This window comes from Heloderma suspectum, chromosome 8 (assembly GCF_057233095.1).
Source record: "Heloderma suspectum isolate Gila_16-S chromosome 8, 16-S_ref, whole genome shotgun sequence".
Classification (NCBI taxonomy): domain Eukaryota; kingdom Metazoa; phylum Chordata; class Lepidosauria; order Squamata; family Helodermatidae; genus Heloderma; species Heloderma suspectum.
This window is the reverse complement of record NC_139465.1, coordinates 45539747-45558132: the sequence shown is the minus strand read 5'-3', so window position 1 is coordinate 45558132 and position 18386 is coordinate 45539747. Positions and strand designations below refer to the sequence as shown.

General features: G+C 40.6%; 1 protein-coding gene across 6 annotated transcripts in view; it reads right to left on the bottom strand.

Annotated features, from left to right (window-relative positions):
- Positions 1–1291: 1291 nt before the first annotated feature.
- LSM14A (LSM14A mRNA processing body assembly factor) overlaps positions 1292–18386 on the bottom strand; it is a 32643-nt gene continuing 15548 nt past the window's right edge. The window contains exons 4-10 of one of the 6 annotated variants that reach the window (XM_084812227.1): positions 16286–16405; positions 14938–15114; positions 13842–13907; positions 10045–10251; positions 8584–8746; positions 5071–5311; positions 1292–3163 (exon numbers count right to left, since the gene is read on the bottom strand). In XM_084812227.1, the coding sequence (XP_084668353.1) occupies positions 3140–3163; positions 5071–5311; positions 8584–8746; positions 10045–10251; positions 13842–13907; positions 14938–15114; positions 16286–16405 (998 nt within the window). In that variant the 3' untranslated portion in view covers positions 1292–3139. Of the gene's footprint in view, positions 3164–3796; positions 5312–8583; positions 8747–10044; positions 10252–13841; positions 13908–14937; positions 15115–16285; positions 16406–18386 lie in introns of those variants that run through there. The other 5 variants (XM_084812231.1, XM_084812230.1, XM_084812232.1 and 2 more) reach the window with 5 other exon arrangements.

The window sequence follows — 18386 nt, the reverse complement described above, 5'->3', positions numbered from 1 at the left end:
TATCTATTTAAATCAAGTTTCCCATTTTGAATCCATATATTTCCTGAGCAGGAATGCATTCAAACTGGTTGTTCTAACAATAAGATATTGGTTTGCAACTAGAGCCTCCTGTAACTTAAAGCTGTAATTCAAAACCTGTGACCATGCAACCTGTATGCCTTTTGTGCTGTAGAATTAGGTCTGTTTATAGATGAAGCATGTATATATGCAAGAACTCTAAGCAATGTCACTTAAAAAGGACAAGGCTTCAATCCTATGCATCCTTATTTGAGAAGAAGTCCCACTAAACTGGGGATTAAACATGCATAAAATTGAGTTCAATTTTTCAGAAGCAAGGGATGGTAATTACTGAGTAAATCAGTGTCCTCCAATGAGATGGAAGATGGATGTCCTTGCTCTTTCGTTGGCCAAGTCATAAATATTAATCCTTTCAGAACTTAACGAGTTGCAGACCTCAGGTAGCTGGCATTAAATATTACAAAATCATCAGACTGGGTTTAGCAGATGATCATGGTGGGATTTATTTATTTATTTATTGCATTTATATCCCGCCTTTTTTCCTGTTGCAAGGAACCCAAGGCGGCTTACATGATCCTCTTCCTCTCCATTTTATCCTCACAACAACCCTGTGAGGTAGGTTGGGCTGAGAGTCTGTGACTGGCCCAAAGTCACCCAGTGAGCTTCCAAGGCTGTGTGGGGACTAGAACCCAGATCGCTGGGCTCCCAGTCCAACACTCTAGCCACTACACCACATTGGCACCACACTGAGATATAGGGATAGCATTCCCTGGATTCTACTGTTTGTGATAACTTACCAATACCTGCCTCCAAGTATCAAGCCATAATATACAGTCCATGAACTATTATGCAACCAAGATGTTTCTCTCCACACAGTCCTTTCTTCACAAAGAAAAGCAGCCTTAAGTTCACAAGAGGGTTGTAAATTCAGCTTGAGATTATGCTTGCATGAAGTTCACATTTCATTTAAAGCAGGTTATTTTAAAGAAAAAAACCTGAAACCTTTAAAAATCCAATTTAAATTATAAAAAAGTCTGATTGAAAAGCAAACATGTTGCCCACCCTGTTGACAAGCCCTGGTTTCTTTCCAGAGTTGCAAGGTCACAGTTTGAAACAGCACAGTCAGGTGAGATTGCAGATCTACCAAATGCACTGGCACTGCAGAGCAACGGCTTCAAAGCAAGAGGGCAGGCCAGATGCCCCCTCCCGACACACATTTACAGCAGGCTGTGAGACAGGTATGGGCTAGGGAAAAAAACTTTCACAAAGTCTATTTTTATTGAACTGTTTTATTCTGGCTTAAAATAAAAGCCCCACTTTTCTGTAGCAAGGTACACTGGAGGTATGTCATGCTGCTGTTTACTGGGGTACAACACACCCCAACTAGTAAACCCAAAGGATTGGTGAGTAAATTGAAACCAATTCATACCTTCACAGCATGTCGCATTGGTATTTACAATTTATCTGGTTTAAATAAACTTGGGACATTTCATACAGTATACATAGTTATTGCAACAGTACAGCACTTGCCTTTTGTCTAAAAAAACTCAAAACTGTTCAGTATCATGATTTGTGGATCCCAAAAAGGCATTGTTGTTAACATGCAAAATATTACTAAACAAGAGCATCTAACTTCTACGGCTGCCAAATACTTGACCTCATAAAGAAACCAATTACAAAATACTTCCTTATAGTGCTATACAAAAGATATAAAATTATGATTCTATCACTTAAATATTCCCAATTTCTAACAGTGCAGTTATCCACATTTTATCGCTACTGAACATGAATGAGAAACAAAAAAAGATCAACAAATTAGATAAAAACATTTTAATCTTTGGATCCCTTTATTCCTGTGGCTTTCATGTACACATACAAAATACAAATTACCAGATTACTGTTTCTAATTATAACTTAATATCAAAAGAAGTCATAACTAGTAATTCAGAATTTGCAAAGTTTACTCCATGCCAAATCGCTGTTGGGATACTGGTCTGAGAATGAGCAATAAATGTCTCCAAGCTACAGTCCATCAAAACTCAAGCAACTGCAAAGACTAAGAAATCACTTTTAACTGATATGTCAACAATATTAAAACAAAGTCAACATTTTAAGAATCAAAATATGGAGACATTTTTTATTCTGGGCACATCAAAGGGAACATCAGAACTCATGTGCCTGGGTCATTTTTACTTTAAGAGTTATTACTAATATGAACTGTGAATTGTGCCATGAAGGTTTGCCTTATTTGAAAAAGCCCCTTAATCTGGACAAATTCTGTGACATGCCAAAACCTTCAAAATGAATTTCTCACAAGAGAATAATTTTATCGTTTTATATAATGGAAGAACGTTTCAAATGTTTGTTTATAGTCAAAATATAAAAATCAAACACGTTTAAAGCAGAAAAGCTACAAAGAAAAAACCCCCAAACAACTAACGTGTGTTTGTTTAGCATTTCAACTCAGCAGGTTTGTAGACCTAAAAATGTTTATTCTTAAAAAATTAGTTGCTTTTTATACATCTATACAAAGTCCCTAGTGTTTCTTTGGCAATGGGATAATCATGGAATTTTACAACTATAAAAAGTTTTCTTTTGCCTAAGAAACAGGATTTACTGTGTTTACATTTTTTTGACTCACAAATCAAGTTTTCTACTGCCCAGCACCCAATTTGACAAAAAGTACAACTATCTCAAAAGGGAGATTACAGGATTTCCAAAAACAACCTTTACTGGATCAACACACTCACAGTACTGACGGCCTTCTGCATACAATTGTCTTTGCAGGCTGCAGCAATTATCAAATACAATTTTAGTTAAGAAAAATCCTTTCTATGATGAAAAAAATACTTAAAACTCCATTGAAGTACTGCTTTATATTTTAAACTATATGTAAGAAATTACCTAAGTCTTCTATCTCAAATATATTTAATGTTCATTGTTTTTGAAGATGGCCATTTTTTTCAAAAAGGTTTCTCCACCATACCGCTTTGAAATTAAAAACAAACCCCAGTGCTGGTGACAAGTTTTACAGCAAATTAACTTAATTCTTTGTGAAGACCAACACATTCTTTGCACCATGAAGATCTCCAAGTCCACCTGCTTTCAACCTCTTTGTAGACTATGCAGCAACTTTGTTGTCTTTCTATAAAAAACAAACACAAGATTAACACAGCTTGCCATCCAACACAGTCTGATGTAAAATTAATCAAAAGCAGGAACTGGCTAGGTCACCAGGATTTAAAGCAGTGCTTGGCTTTCTCTGGACTGCATCTATCATACATTTGTCAGACAAATGTCTAAACCAAATCAATGTGTCTCACTGTTCCAGCCAAAGGCTACGAAAAATACATACCATAACAATACAGTAATACAAAGGTAGTATTTCCAACCCTGTATCATAGAAGGAATGGAATACAGGGATACATCTACAGGAGCCTTCTTTAATTCAAGTGAAATCTACATATCTGTGTGTTTTCCGGCAATTACATCTAATTCTTTCTGATCTTTTGTCAGTTAAATGAAATCTAGAAACCGCTGCAAGAAAAGCTTCATTAGGCACACTCCAGGATACTTGGGTGTGTGCATGTCCCCGGTACAACACTTTTAGGGGGAACGTTAGCACCACACAAGGCTGCAGGAGACCTTGAAAAACACTTTTATTACAGTCTTTCCCAACCTGGTACCCTCCAGATGTGTTGGACTATAACTCCCACCATGCCCTGGGGTATGCTGGGAGTTGTAGTCCAACACATCTAGCCACCAGGTTGGGGAAAGTTGCTCTAATAAATCCAGGACAGGTGGTATGCTTGTTTCTGTTCATATTCCTGCCAAACAAAGGATGGCATGAGGTGGATCCAAGAGTATTTGCAAATGCCTGATAGCAAGAACTTTCACAAGGACAGACTGTCTTCTTTAAAAAGGGGGTCTCTGGCTTTAAATATGTATTTTGTTTCCATTATCAACTTTTATTGTTTTAAAACTGGTTTTAACTGTTGGACCATTTGTGCCAAACATACAGAAGGAAATTGCCGAATTCCTCCCTAAAGCTATTAAGAGAACTAGGGAATGAATGGGAGCTGGGCAAGCTAGCGCTAATATCTGACAGCTGAGAACCAGTTTTGTCTATGCAGCCTATCGTACAACATAGTTTACATTGCCTATGGATTGGGAATGCCACAGCACGCAAAGAAACCAATTTTTTTTTATAACAAGCACTATGTTATCCTATATTGTATGTAGTATCCATGTTACCAGCTATCAAATCAGTCTGCAGCAATTGGTCACAGGGCAGTTCAGCAAGTATGATCTCAGTTAATCTGGACCCGAATGTTTTCCAGATAGATGCAGGCAAGCATAGTTTTAGATTAATCCTGTGGCTCTGGACCTAACATTTTTGTGAGTAAATTTGTATTATCCCCCTCCCACCACCACTAGTTTCAGGGTTGGGTTACTTTAGTATGCCTTTGCTTGCAAAAGGTCCCAGGTTCAATCCCCAGCATATCTGGGTAGGGCTGAGAAAGACCTTTGTCTGAGTGCCAGTCAAAGGTAACTCCATGGCCAGTATGCTATGCAGAAGTGCACACATGCAGGAAATATAAGGAAAATGAGGCAAAAAATGTACCAGGAAGTTTTGCCTCTTCCTTATATTCTAGTTTGTATTTAAATTGTTTTCCTGTTCGTTTATTGTGAGCCACCCAAAGAACTTTATGTAATGGGACAGCATATGAGCTTTGTAAAAAAACACTCCCGTGAGAGTATAAGTCTACTGAAACATAAAAACAATTAAGAGTGGCTAAATTTCCATTGGCTGCAAATAAGCCCAGCATATCATGGCATGATTTGTTTTATCTCAACTGATCTTAAATATATTTAATGTTTTAAGACTTATTTTGTGGTTAAATAGTGTCATACTTTTAAATATCGTTTTGAGTGGATTTATTTTTGTTTTGTTTTTGTTCTCTGGAGGTCATTGTAGTTATTTGTACTTCTATATTTCATGACTGCAGTGGCCTATGGCTATAGGCAATGAAGTTTGTAAGTATGCATTACCCTATACTCAAAATCTGCAAACTCCCTGCCACCACGTCCACCTCTGAATCCACCACGAAATCCTCGAGGGGCGCCGTAACTTCCTCGTGTGCCTCCACGTCCTCGACCACCCCGGAAGTTACCAATTCCTCCGCCTCCCCCTCTACCTCTGTAACCTCCCCGGCCACGGTTTGGACGCAGTGGAATTCCAAACGTCTCTGCATTTAGTCTCCTTTCTTCTGCCCAGGTTGGTCGTCGATCTCTGAAACATATAAGTGACAACACTACTTGCTCCAATTCACTAGCGGTTTCATCAGAAGGAGCATTGCAGCCAAGGATTTGATACTATAATGTTTGATACTATAAAGCTGCTGATTACACTGAGATGCACACAATGAAATTGCACAGGCAACAGCTTTATGCAGAAGTGGTACTGAAGATTCCAATTTTCTATGATGTGATGTAAAGCCAAAAGAGAACATGGCTAGACTGGGAAAACAGTTCCTCAAATCAGAACAAGTTATATCATCCCAAATACCATTTGCTGCCTGAGGGATAATAAGACTGACAGAACCACCTATTTGTATATGTGAAGAATTTCCTCTTCTTTAAGACATGCTGATCCATTTAAGCAGCTACTGCTAAAAAGTGCACTCTTACTGGATCAAGTTATGGATACAGATGCAAACATGAAGTCTATACATGCCGGAGAATGAAGTTGCAGAATGGACTGTACATGCCAGACAACAGGTAAGAGATCCCATTTTGAAGGCTCCCTTATGTTTCTCCTCAGCCAGCAGAAAACCACAAGAGCAGGGAGAAGAACTAGCAGCTCTCCCATGATGTGTTGGTTTGTTGTTTTTTTTTTAACTTGCAGGGAGTTGGCAAGTTAAAATGGCAAACTATCTTTGATTTGTTCTTAAAGATCAAACTATGAGATCTAACAAAGTTCATTCATATGTCCTACCACATAACAATCTAAGGCCTAAATAATAGAGTCTTGCAAGGCTTCTAAATGGGTCAGATTTTGCCAAGAGTCCAGAGGCACCAAAAATAGGAGTTTGAATTGTGCCCAGATTCAGGAGACCGTGTGGAGTCTGCAGAGAAGCAGAGTAATGGCCAAACACCTGCGTCACAATGAAGGTTGTTGTATCAGCTTGCAGCTTCTGAACTTTTTTCCAATCACAAGATGCGATTTGATCTGAGTATACTTGGGTTTACCCTGGGACAGGTAAACCCATGTAAGAGAAGTACACACTCCAAAGCTGGGTTCTTAGTACTGCCAGCAAGTACTAACTTCCTTTTATATGCAAGCTGGTCCAAAGCTTGCAAGTCACTGAGGGATATCAACCCACCGCAGCACAGCTACCCCCACCCTCCCCATTCCCCTTCCTAGGTGAGAACAGCTGTGGGCTTTCTCTCTTCAAAGTCTCTCTTAGGACTTTGGAATAGTGGGTCACGTATTGGCACGGCTTATTAGCCAGTCATAACCGGTTATTGCCACTGATCCTTCCCCTTCACATGGCAGAAAAGTTGGGGGTCCTCTCACTGTGCTGGAGTTTGGAGCAGGAAATAGCAATGAGTGTGGGTGTAAAAATTAATTTTCTTAGGAGCAAAAACTCAGTTATGGAGATATTAGATAAACACCTTTACCAAATTTCAAATCCTTAGCACAAATGACTATCAGAGGGGGTGACGGAAATAGGCAGGCAGGATTTAGAGGTGCCAACTTTCACACTAAATTTCCTGCTTGTTACAAAATTGTGGGAGTGAAGATTTCATTAAGAGTGGACTCTTGATAAACTCCTTGCTTGCTAACTGATGATACCTACTGTTAAAAACTCCTTTGAAGTAAACCTCTTTGAACTCAGCTCAAGTTAACTAACCAACCAAAATGGTTTTAGGCCAGCTATGCAGAGGAATGGTATGAAAGGAGGGAAAGCAAAAACAATTGTAAGGCACCTGATGATACAGAATCATCACTCATGTAGAATGCACTACAGTCCTTGGGGGTCAGCTGAGTCTGACAAAAAGGCTCTTCTCAAAGGATGACAATGGCACAGTATGTCTGGCCACAGCTGCAACCTGAGCACCACAAAGCTGCAGCCAACAGAACCAAGAGAGATTGGACCTGAATTCACAGTGCAAGTTGCTATTCCGTCTGTCGTTAATAGGTCACAAGCCTTGCCTACCACCATTCCAAGTGTAGTCCACACATGCAGGGGAATGAAGTGGCAGAATTGACTATACATGTCAGGCTACCGGTTAGAGATCACATTTCTGAAGGCTCCCTTATGTACCCTCCCCACCAAGGAGAAAACCAGAAGAGCAGGGAGAAGAGCGAGCAGCTCTCCCATGATGTGTAAGGGTTCGTTTTGTTTTACTAGCAGGGAGTTTGCATTTATGTGGAAAAGCATTCAAACATGGCATCACCTACTTGCACAATGCAGTGGTACAGCCCATTCTATCACCTTGTTCTGTTTCATGCATACAGAAAGCCTCTGTCTGGAAGTGGAATCGCTACAGCGGCATGGTTCAGACATAGTTACACCATAGTTTAGCACTATGAGAATGAGCCTTGGGCTCCTCCCTCTCTTCTTCTACTCCAGTGCAGCCAAGAACAGCTTGGGAGCATCTGCTCCGATTTTTTAAAACTACCGGTGGTTTGTCATTATGTCTAACAAGAATAAGCCAAGCCTGGATGAAACTGTGATTGCAGATCCTGGCTTGTTTCAACAAACCATAGTTTAAACTAACCACTGTTCCTAGTTCAAACATAATGAAAAACTCATTAGTTTAAAAACCATGAGCAGATGCTTCTATCTCCTCTTCACAGCCACATCACAGGAGAGCAGACGGTGCACAAGCTTGCCATTGTTGATTCCTGTAGTGCGAAATATGGTTTTGTGCTACATCTGAACCAGGCCAATTAGTTGACTTGCTCCATGGCCAAGTAAAACAAAGAGTTTGGTCCAGATTTACTCATAGATAGAGTAGACCCACTTGAAATCAACGTGACTTAAGAATGAAATCAATGTGACTTATGGTAGTCATGACTAACTTACATTCCATTGATTTTAACGAGTCTACTTTATGTATGGCTCACTCTGGACCCAACCCAAAGAGAACGGGGTATCAGCAGCATACAAAGGGAACACACCCAATGTCTTAAATTGGAATGGTAACAAATTATTATTAAAAAAACATAAATCGGAACAAAAATGGAAGGGGATGGGTGGGTTCTGCAGTGATTTCACTTTTGGAACATCTGCTGCAACATTTTTTAACACTCATCTCCATCAGCACGCTCTTCCTCGCAAGACAATCTTGATTTTTGTGGTCAATGTGCTCAACCCACCCTGAACTATAATTCTTGCAGCTGGTATTTTCTTCTGTAACAAAATCAAATACTTTTTCTAGCAACACCACCACTGCATGGGGACAAGGATAAAACAGGATTCCGTTCTGCATTTCAGTATCCATGAGCTTTGCCAGTCAGAAAGGCATGACAGATTGCCAAAACAAATCTGGTACCTATTGTCATCACAGGAAATGTTATCAAAGAAGGACTTGGTTTTGTCATAGTAGCAGTTAGGTCCAAGGGGATCATCTTCGTCTGCATTGCCTTCGCTGTTCTGGGTGTCGACACCTGAATCACCTTTATCCTCCCCATTTACAGGCTTCTCTGGTTTATCTTCTAGTGAATTGGGGAGGGGGAGGAAGGAAAAAAGAGGAAAAGGAGGACAATCTCAATGAACATTCTAGGCAAATGCATCTTTAAAGAAAGGTAGAAAGCTGCTTTTGCTACTCCGCTAAAATAAAGGATGCTACTATTTAATACATTAAAAAATAGCTTGCCAAGACACACTTTCTCCCCTCACCACACTTTCTCCCAACTAGCTCTCTATAAAAACAGGACAGTTTGCAAAGGTAAGAATAAGCACCACTCATTGCCTGATCTTTTCCATAACAGAACAACACAATGACACTGGCATGTTCACACTGAACGCTAAGCCAGGATTCTCTGGAATCCTGGTTTATCCTTCCATGGGAACGCAGCCAGTTAACTAAACAAGCTACAGAAGAAAATGGACCAAATTACAAGAGGTGCAATTTCTAAAAAAACACTCAATATCTGTTGTAAAAGCTTTCCCTGTAAGATTTTAATCTTGTTATTAACATTAACTGCAGTGACACTCAACAATAAATGATTGACTGAATTACAAGGCTAGGGGCAGAACACAATTCTAAGGACAGGAGTACAGTTTGTGCCAGACTTAAAAATTACTGTAATTCTGTGGGAAGGTCAGCACTTGAAAATCTCAGCTCTCTTTAAAAATAAAAGTTTCTAATCTTTATGGCTGTGAAAGCATATAGGCTGACTTACTGATGCAGAAGCTGAAGCTGCAACAGTGAAGGAGTAAGGCTTCTGGTGGTCGGGCACAGTGCTGCAGCAACCTGAGTAGGTCTTTGCCACTTCCCATGACTAGCAAAACCAGAGCTATGCAAAATAATGGATTGGATCCAGACTTCATCATACTTGGAGAGGACCCATTGAATCAGTGGACCCAATTATTTCAATGGGTCCACTCTACATGTGACAAAGTCTGGATCGAACCCAATAAAAACACCACTGTGCAAAATAAATCAAATTTATCTGCATAACCTATTGCACTCACAGAGTTTGAATACACCTAAATCCACTCACTTTCCAGCTAAAAATATCCATAAAACCTAATTCCAAAACACCGCAAGAGCACTATAACTCTCAATCCCTATAGAAATAAAAATCCCTTCTTAACAACTCTATGCAAATGCATTAGTTTATACTTCATACACTTTAGAACTTTGATCAAAGCATTTGGGATATCAGTTTTCCCATCAGCACCTAATTTCCATAAGCTATCTTTAAATCTAGTTCCTAAGCTTCTAGAAGGCTCACATTCATGTGCAGTCACAAGATAGTCCTTACGCCCTAAAGAAAAGCCTGTTTACCTTTCAGTTTCAGCTTATTATGAAATTCACGATCTATTTCCTCTTTATTGAATTGTGCATTTGCACTTTCAAAGTCGAAGTCTTTCTCAAACTTCATTGGAACGTCCCGTCGAATACCAAATCTTCCTCTGCCTCCCCGGTGACCCCCACGGCCCCTTCGTGCCGAAGGTGCTCCTGGAACTGGGGAAAAATAGGTTTTGAAGGGACCTACAACGAAAAATCTGCAACTTCAGGTTATTTGTTTTTCTTATAAGCAGCACCACATATTAACAGGTCTGGGTCAGGACTGATAGGCAGCTTTCTGTCTGCTAAGCTGGGATGATGCCAAATAACTGTACCTGATGTTACCAGACATCAGGCTGCCCAAGGCATATCATCTCCCAATGTTACATTTTCAGCCAATACAGTTTATAGCCTCATCTTATACTTACTTAATCCTTTAAAAAGCCACAAAATCCTGTAGCGATGAGTTCCACAGGACTAAATCCTGTCCTTTTATCTTAAACTTATTTGGAGAGACAGAAAGCAGCCCTATTGGGAAATCATACTTTTTGCATTATGACAGCCTTTCTCAACCTGGTGCCCTCCAGATGTGTTGGACTGCAACTCCCAACATCCCTCAGCAGGTTGGGGAAGGCTGTATTATGAGAACACACTGCGGCTTGCCCCCTCCCCTTTCCTCCTTCTCCATATGAGATAAAAGAACTTTAAGCATCCTTTTGCTGTTTAACAATTAAAATTCCCCATTATGTCTGAATAAGGGAAGCTGTAGTTTATTCAAGCCATAGGTCATTGGAACAAAGCAGAATCTGAAACCAAAGCTTGATGCTTGTTCTAACCAACTGTGGTTTGAACAAACTAGCTTCCTGTATTAGGAATAACAGAAGACTGTGGTTTCTACCAAAGTGCTAATGGAAGCTGTCGTTTTCATCTCCTCAGACACAGAGAATGCGAAGTAAGGGGGGAGCACATGAGCTCAATAACTGCTGTGGTGTGTTCTTGTAAAGGTGTAAACAATGGTTCCCCATTATGTCTGAACTGGGCTAATTTTCCCCACTTTTTTCCACTCATGATTTTATAAACCTCGGCCCTTTAAATCTTTTGTGCTAGGGAAAATGCTGTTCCCTTAAAGATCACATACTATGTCACCTCCAGCTCTACTAAGTTCCCTTTGAGGCTGGACAACCAGAAATGCACATAGCAATGTTTAAAGGGCAGGTGCACTATATAGTAACTGGGAGCCAATTCTGGCTGAAATGTGATTAGATCACATCTTAGGGAGGGGGCAAGATGGTACCCAAGGAAACTGTCCTTTAGGTAACGTGGACCCAATCCATGTAGTGATTTAAAGATTATCACCAGCATCTTGAATTGTGCTTTGAAGCAAACTGGTAACCAGTGCAGTTATTGTAAAATGGGTGTGATACACTCCCACAAGTGAGCTCCCACTCATACCCTTGCTGCTGTGTTCTGGACCAGCTAAAGTTCTGGAGACTTTTCAAAGGTGACCTTATGTTCTAGAGACTTTTCAATGTACCTTATGTACATTGCAGTAATCCAATTTAGCCGTGACCAGAGAATTTATCACTTTATCTAATGTCAGATCTCTCAAGGGATGTTTATAGTTGGCTTCCTTAGCCATTATCTGGGCATCCAGAAGCTGAGCTGGATCCAAGAAAGCCCCCAAACTATAAACCTAGTTCTTCAAGGGGAGTGTAACTGCAACCAAAACAGGCTGAGCCCCTAGTCCTGGTGAGATTACTTTCCAGCAGGAGACCTTCTGTCTTGTCTGGATTTAGCTTCAATTTGTTTGCCTCATACAGCCCATTACCATCTACAGGCACCAATTCAGGATACCAACAGCATCCCCAGAATATAATGGTAAGGAGACTGAGCTTTGTCCATATACCGATGACAACTCACTCCAAATCCCCCAACCACCTCTCTCAGAGGTTTAGTGTAGATGGTAAATAGCACTGGGGAAAAGACTGACCCCCATGAGGCACCACAGGCCACAGGCCAATATATCAAGTGGAAGTCCCCCAGAACCACCATTCTGGAACCGACCCTCCAGGAAAGGCCAGAAACACTGTAAAATGGTGTTTCCAAAGTCCAGACAGTCTGGAATGCTGAAAGTGAACGCCACTGAGAGGTTAGGCATGCTAACATGAAGTGGTCCCTGAAAGCTGGCTACTTGAGAAAACAGGGTGTATTGGTAGCAATAATCACCACCAACTATGCTAAGGGAAAACACTCCAGATCAGGTAGATTTCCCATTGCACCTAGCAAAAGGTGAAGGGTTTATTTCGATCTGACCTTGAAAGGGAATTGGTCACACCCTCAACACCTTGCTGTGACAAATTTGCAAGGTACTTTCATGGGAAAATCACTCATCTCACATGGCTTGGACTCCACAGTTAGTGTAGTTCCATTAATAGTGTTATCTAGAGCAAAGCCAGGTCCAGTTGTATTGGATGAGTTTCAGTTGCTGAGGTCCAAGGATGCAGACAAGGTCCTTGGGCAAGTTCGACCAACTGCTTGCATGCTCAGCGCTTGCCTGTATTGGCTTGTTACATCTAATAAGGAGGGGATGACCGGTTGGGTTCAGGAGGTTATGAATTCTACCTTGAAAGTGGCAGAAATACCAGTCTCTTTGAAAGAGGCAGTAAGTAGACTGCTCCTGAAAAAACATAACCTGAACCAAGAAATGGAGGACAAGTATGGGCTACCTGCTAATATCCACTTCATGGGCAAGCTGGGCAAGCAAGTGGCTGCTGATCAATTCCAGGCATTCTTGGATGAAGTGGATTTTCTAAATCTGTTTCAGTTTGACTTTTGACCCAGTTTTGGAACAGAAACTGCCTTGGTTGCCCTGAGGGATTATCTTTGCGGAGAGAGACGGGGGAGTGGAACCCTGTTGGTTCTCTTGGACCTCTTGCTTTCGACTGACCATGGTATACTTCTTGAGTTGGAGACAATGTTCTACAATGGTTCCATTCCTACTTGGATGGCCTTTTTGTTTTGTTTAATTGTATATTTTGGTGTTTGTTTGTTTGCTTGATGTGTTCTAACATATCCTTTTTCCTAAAGGCTATTGTAAGTAGGTGGGAGGGGGGAGCTATTATTTTGATGTATTATTATTAGAAAGGCTAGAGTAGGTAAGGATTAATAAAAACTTGAAACAAGAATTTTACCACATAAAACTCAAATTGCATTGAAACCTTTTATACCATGTAAATAAAGTTTCATTTTTAATTTGTTCTTTCAAACCACGCTATTCTCGGTTTCATTTGTCACCAGTAAAAGGATTAGATGAAGCTATGAAATACATAGGCCAAAGTCTAGGAATCTACGCTCCCACACACACAGAAATTGAAGGTTCTCTCCTCATGAGGAGGAGGGTGGTGGCAGCATCCTAATAAAGTGATTACTTAGGTTATACTTGATGTATTCCTTCCACACACACTCGCTCTACGGTATTACCTCAAGGAAGAGGTTGAGAGAATATAGAAGTACTGAAATCCTGCAGCTAGACTCAGTACTTGGTGTTGTCAAAATATTTATGAGGAACGGTGTTGTTACGATAATCACAGGTGAGGGAAGAGTGATACATCACATATAATGTACTGACATATAAATATTATAATTAAAAATGAACAAACAACAACCAGGTGGAAAGAGGGGAGAATTTGGGTTATATTTCCTCAACTTAGCTGTTTATGTTATAAGTGCAAACTGATATGTGTGTGTGTATACACACACACACACATACACACACACAAACAGATTCAATTTACCCATTTGACGTTTGTTTTCATTTCTGAGATGCTCTGCTTCACATCTTGAAACCTTGTGTGCTTCAGCTAGGAATGAATAATGTGAACATTGTTATTTTTCGTTCTATATGTGCTAACAGTGTAGAACAGAAAAAAGATACGACATTAAGATCTAAGCACTGTGTCCTATTTCAACAATGCCTTATTTTCAAAATGTGAATTGGTTTTACAGATGGCGCGGGCACCCACAAGAATTGGGGGAGGGGAGCAAAGAAGCCCATTCAGCCCCCGTCCCCAAAGTGCTGAGGGAAGAAGGCAAGTATTGCTCTCTCAGAAAAGGCATGAGAAATGATGCCGCTCTCCCCAAGCAAGCAGAAATCCCTTGCTGAGCAGGCCAAGGGCTTGTGTTTGTGTGGGAGGCTCCTCTGCTGCCAGAGGTATTTCTTAGGGCAGGTGTTGGCAACTTGTGGCCCTCCAGATGTTGTGGCCTACAACTCCCATCATCCCTCACCATTGGCTAGGGGTGATGGGAGTTGCAGGCCAAAACATCTGGAGGGCCACAAGTTGCTCGCCCCTGGCCTAACGTCAAGATGGAAGCATGCCCATGTAACCCTTGCCTTACACCAATCCTTGCCATTTTTCTGCAGGGTAGGTGGTCCCTATTCTCTTTATAATTCAAATAATTTAAGGTGACTTTTTAATTTATTTAGTAGATTTATATCCCATTTTTTTCTAGAGTCCTCAAAGTGCCTTACAATGTTTATAAAATACAATAGATACAGCAAGAATCACATGCTCAAAAAAATAAAACTGAGCAACCCGAACAGCTCCACTTGAGCAGGAGCTAGCATCTGGTGCTCCTTCCCACACGGCAGTTTATGTCAGTTGGCCGTGTGTGTGTGTGTGTGTGTGTGTGTGAGTGAGAGAGAGAGAGAGACAGAGAGAGAACAGGACAGTCCAATGAGAGCAGGCCCTGATGTTCTCTTTACAACCCCATAAAGTTTTTGTTATAATGCTATAAAAACCTCTAAAATCAACCTTAAACACATAATCATAATCCCCAAGGAAAACAAAGCAGCTTGCAGAATGTAATCAAGAACCAAAGGTCAAATTCTACCTCTCCTGTGCTCCTGATTTTCTATTGATTTTTGGCTAGTAGACCCTAGAGGTCTGGCTGAAACAGGACTCCTTCGCCCAACTGGTGCTGAAGCAGGTAAGTGGGTTGACGCCGTTTGCACAGCTTGTTCCAGCAGCGGGCTCTTTCTCAAATGGTCTAATGGAGAACTTGAGCGACCTGAAACAAAGCCAGAAATGACAACTTGTTACATCAAAGTTTGACTTAAGTATTGCTTGAAGTCTACCAGTCTGCTCTACCCAGCCAAGACAATCGCGTCCAAAGAGGAAGTATTTCTGCTTCTTTAGAACTACTCATCCAGATGGCAATCATCCTTCCCTCTACTCCAGTCTAAAAAGAAAAAATGGTTAAGGCAGCTCAGTTCAGCTACTAACAAATATCTGTCACCTGAAATAGTAGCTACTCCCTTAGCCTGTAAGTCCCACTAAACTCTATGGGACTTACATCTGGGTAGACATGCATAGGATTGCACTCTGTGTGTGTGTTTTTGTGGAACAGCAGCATCTAGTACAAAGCAATATAGGTATAGAAAATTTAGATATTCCAGTGTATTTGTGGCTAACAGTTTAGGTGATGCAGACAATTTAATTAACTACTGACATCAGATTCAATTCATGTATCATTTTTAATATTCTATATCTACTTTAATAAAGCGAAAGCCTAGTAAGAGGAACTGAACAAGGAACTTTGCCTAAAACATCCCTGACTGACAAGCCATGGTTTTTACTGGTAGTCTGTTAAAAAAAAAAAAAAAAAAATTAACGTGGTGTTTTATTTCTTTTATCTTTGTATAATTTTAGTTTATATTGTTCACTGCTCTGGAATCTGTTTAGATGTGGAGCAGTGTATAAATGCTGTAAATAAATAAAAATAGTAAAATAAAAGATGGCCAAAGTCTTATTTGACTGGAAAAATAGGTAGAGTACATCTTCAACCCAGACTACAAGCTCACTCTCAGTGGTAAAAGATGCAAGGCTAACTCAGTGCAAAAGACTTTGGCCATTATGTTACCTATACAGCAGATTGATGTAATCACCACCCCTGAAAATTCTGAAGCAGAGAAACAAAATATAAGGTAATACTTAACTAAAAAAGTCGACCCCCAGTGGTTTACTCAATAGCCTTTAAGATGGGATTTAGATTTTAACAGGAAACCCTATTCTGCATAAAATCTGTCTTGTGGTAATTTACCATCACTAAGAACTTTTAGGGAGTGCAAATTCACCAAAGACATGCAACAATGGTATTTCATTTAATGTAAATTGAACAATACACCCTGCACCCACATGTAGTTAAAGTGATCAAGAATCTGATACCACCAGCCTTTTACCTTGTGAGAGCTGCGTTTTTAGTGATCTTGCATCTGTTGTAAAAGTGGAACCAACTGCACTGCTTTGGGACAAACTAGCATTGGCTGAAGTTTCTGTTCCAAAGGAGGTCAGTGAACTTCCTGCATGAAGACAGACAAAGCATGTCAAGCTCCACCTTTGGATATAGCCATGCAAGGTTACCCTTGTACTTGTACTCACTTCAATGAATTCTCAACCTGTTAAAATGTTCAGCTCTCTTTGACTCAAGCAGTCCTAACAATTATACAAGGGTGCTGAGAATTCTCCATTGGTGACCCCCTAGCTCCTGCTCGGAAATATAGTTTCCAGTACTCCTTAGGAGGAGCTGCAACTGTCGAGGCAGTTTGTGCTGGTAATGAAGGTCAACACAGCCCTAGTGAGGCTAAGGGGGTAATTCGCTTATCATTTAAATGGCCGATACACGTAACTTTTAGTCACATGTAAACTGTTGGTGAATACCGCTCCCTTGGCACACCAGCAATGAAGCAAATGGGAGTAATCAAGCGTAACTGGTGTGACTAATAAAATGAGCGTTTATCTTAAAGCAGTCAAAGGAACAGCCAAAGCACCAAGTACCTAATTATGTGATCATGTTTGCACAGTTTTTAGAACTAAAAGGTGTTTCACTGCCAACAGAAATCTGAAGAGTCTGAAGTAAGAGGAGAGATTTGCTAGAAGAAGTTACTGAGTATAAATACAAATACAAGGCTTACATTGAAACCTCATTCTGGTGCCTGATGTCTAACAGGCTTAACCAAATCTGAAACATCTGAGAGCTCCTGCAGCCTAGCTGGCAAGGAGACTGCTAGTGAGAAGCTTGGACTATTTCCCCAAATTCAAGGTCCCATTCCCCCACTCTCACTAACAATATATGCACTTGTGGCCAAAACTTTTGAAGCATGAACTGAAATCTGTTTACCAGTTACCATCTCCAAAACTGCCCTTTTATATACAAATGATATTAACAAACTAGCTTTAGCAGTCTGGCTTATACTTTTGCTGATTTTTAGATATCAGTTCCTCCTGCTACATGGTGAAGAGCTGGTAACATTTCCTTATTCTATTCTTACAGGAACCCAGCAAAGTGGGGCACAATGTAATTGTTCAGATGTTCTGTGCTGGTAAATATCAAACTAGTAAAAGCACTTGGATTGTTCTGTTCCTCTGGGACAATGAAATGAGAAAGTAGTATCGGATCTATTTGTTTTAATGTGTCTCCTTGACATATACATCTAGACAGAATTGTTCCCAGAAAGAATAGGGGGCAAGTTCTGTTACATCATCAGAGACAGGCCATGTTTAAATATAACTTGGTAACTTCCTGATGATGCCATCTGGATTACTTTTTCCAGAGGAACAGGGTACACCCAAAAACTCTTACTAGGTTGATTTTTTTTCCATAACATCTGAACAGACCCACTTTACAGACTGCAGCCTGGGGATGAGGCACAGTAACTTGTCTGACAAACTTCTTAAGTCTCCCATCCACTGGACCAGTATTTCCTATGCAGACTAGTAAGAGCCAAAGAGAACATCCACAATGCAAACCCGACTCCGCTATTTATAAATGTGAAAAAGTGAACACAAAGTAAATCATACTTTAAAGGTAAAGGTGTCCCCAACCAGTCGTGTCCGACTCTAGGGTGCGGTGCTCATCCCCGTTTCTAAGCCGAAGAGCCAGCGCTGTCCAAAGACGCTTCCGTGGTCATGTGGCCGGCATGACTGAACACCGAGGTGCACGGAACGCTGTTACCTTTCCCGCCGAAGCGGTACCTATTTATCTACTTGCAATTTCTTGCTTTCGAACTGCTAGGTTGGCAGGATTAAAGTAAATCATACTTTAGCTCACTCCTATTTTCACATTAGGCACTTTGGAAGTATCAGATCAATTTGCCCACCAAAGTAGTAGAGCAGATATACTCTTATTTATCCTGTCACTTTTTATCCAAGTTACTTTCAGCACTCTAGACCAAATGCTTAGATCGGTGTTTCTTATGACACTGTTTTGGCCCCTGCTAAAGAGGCTCTCCTGAGCTTCAGCCACTGGGAAGAACAACATCAATGCTGCATACCTGGACCCGG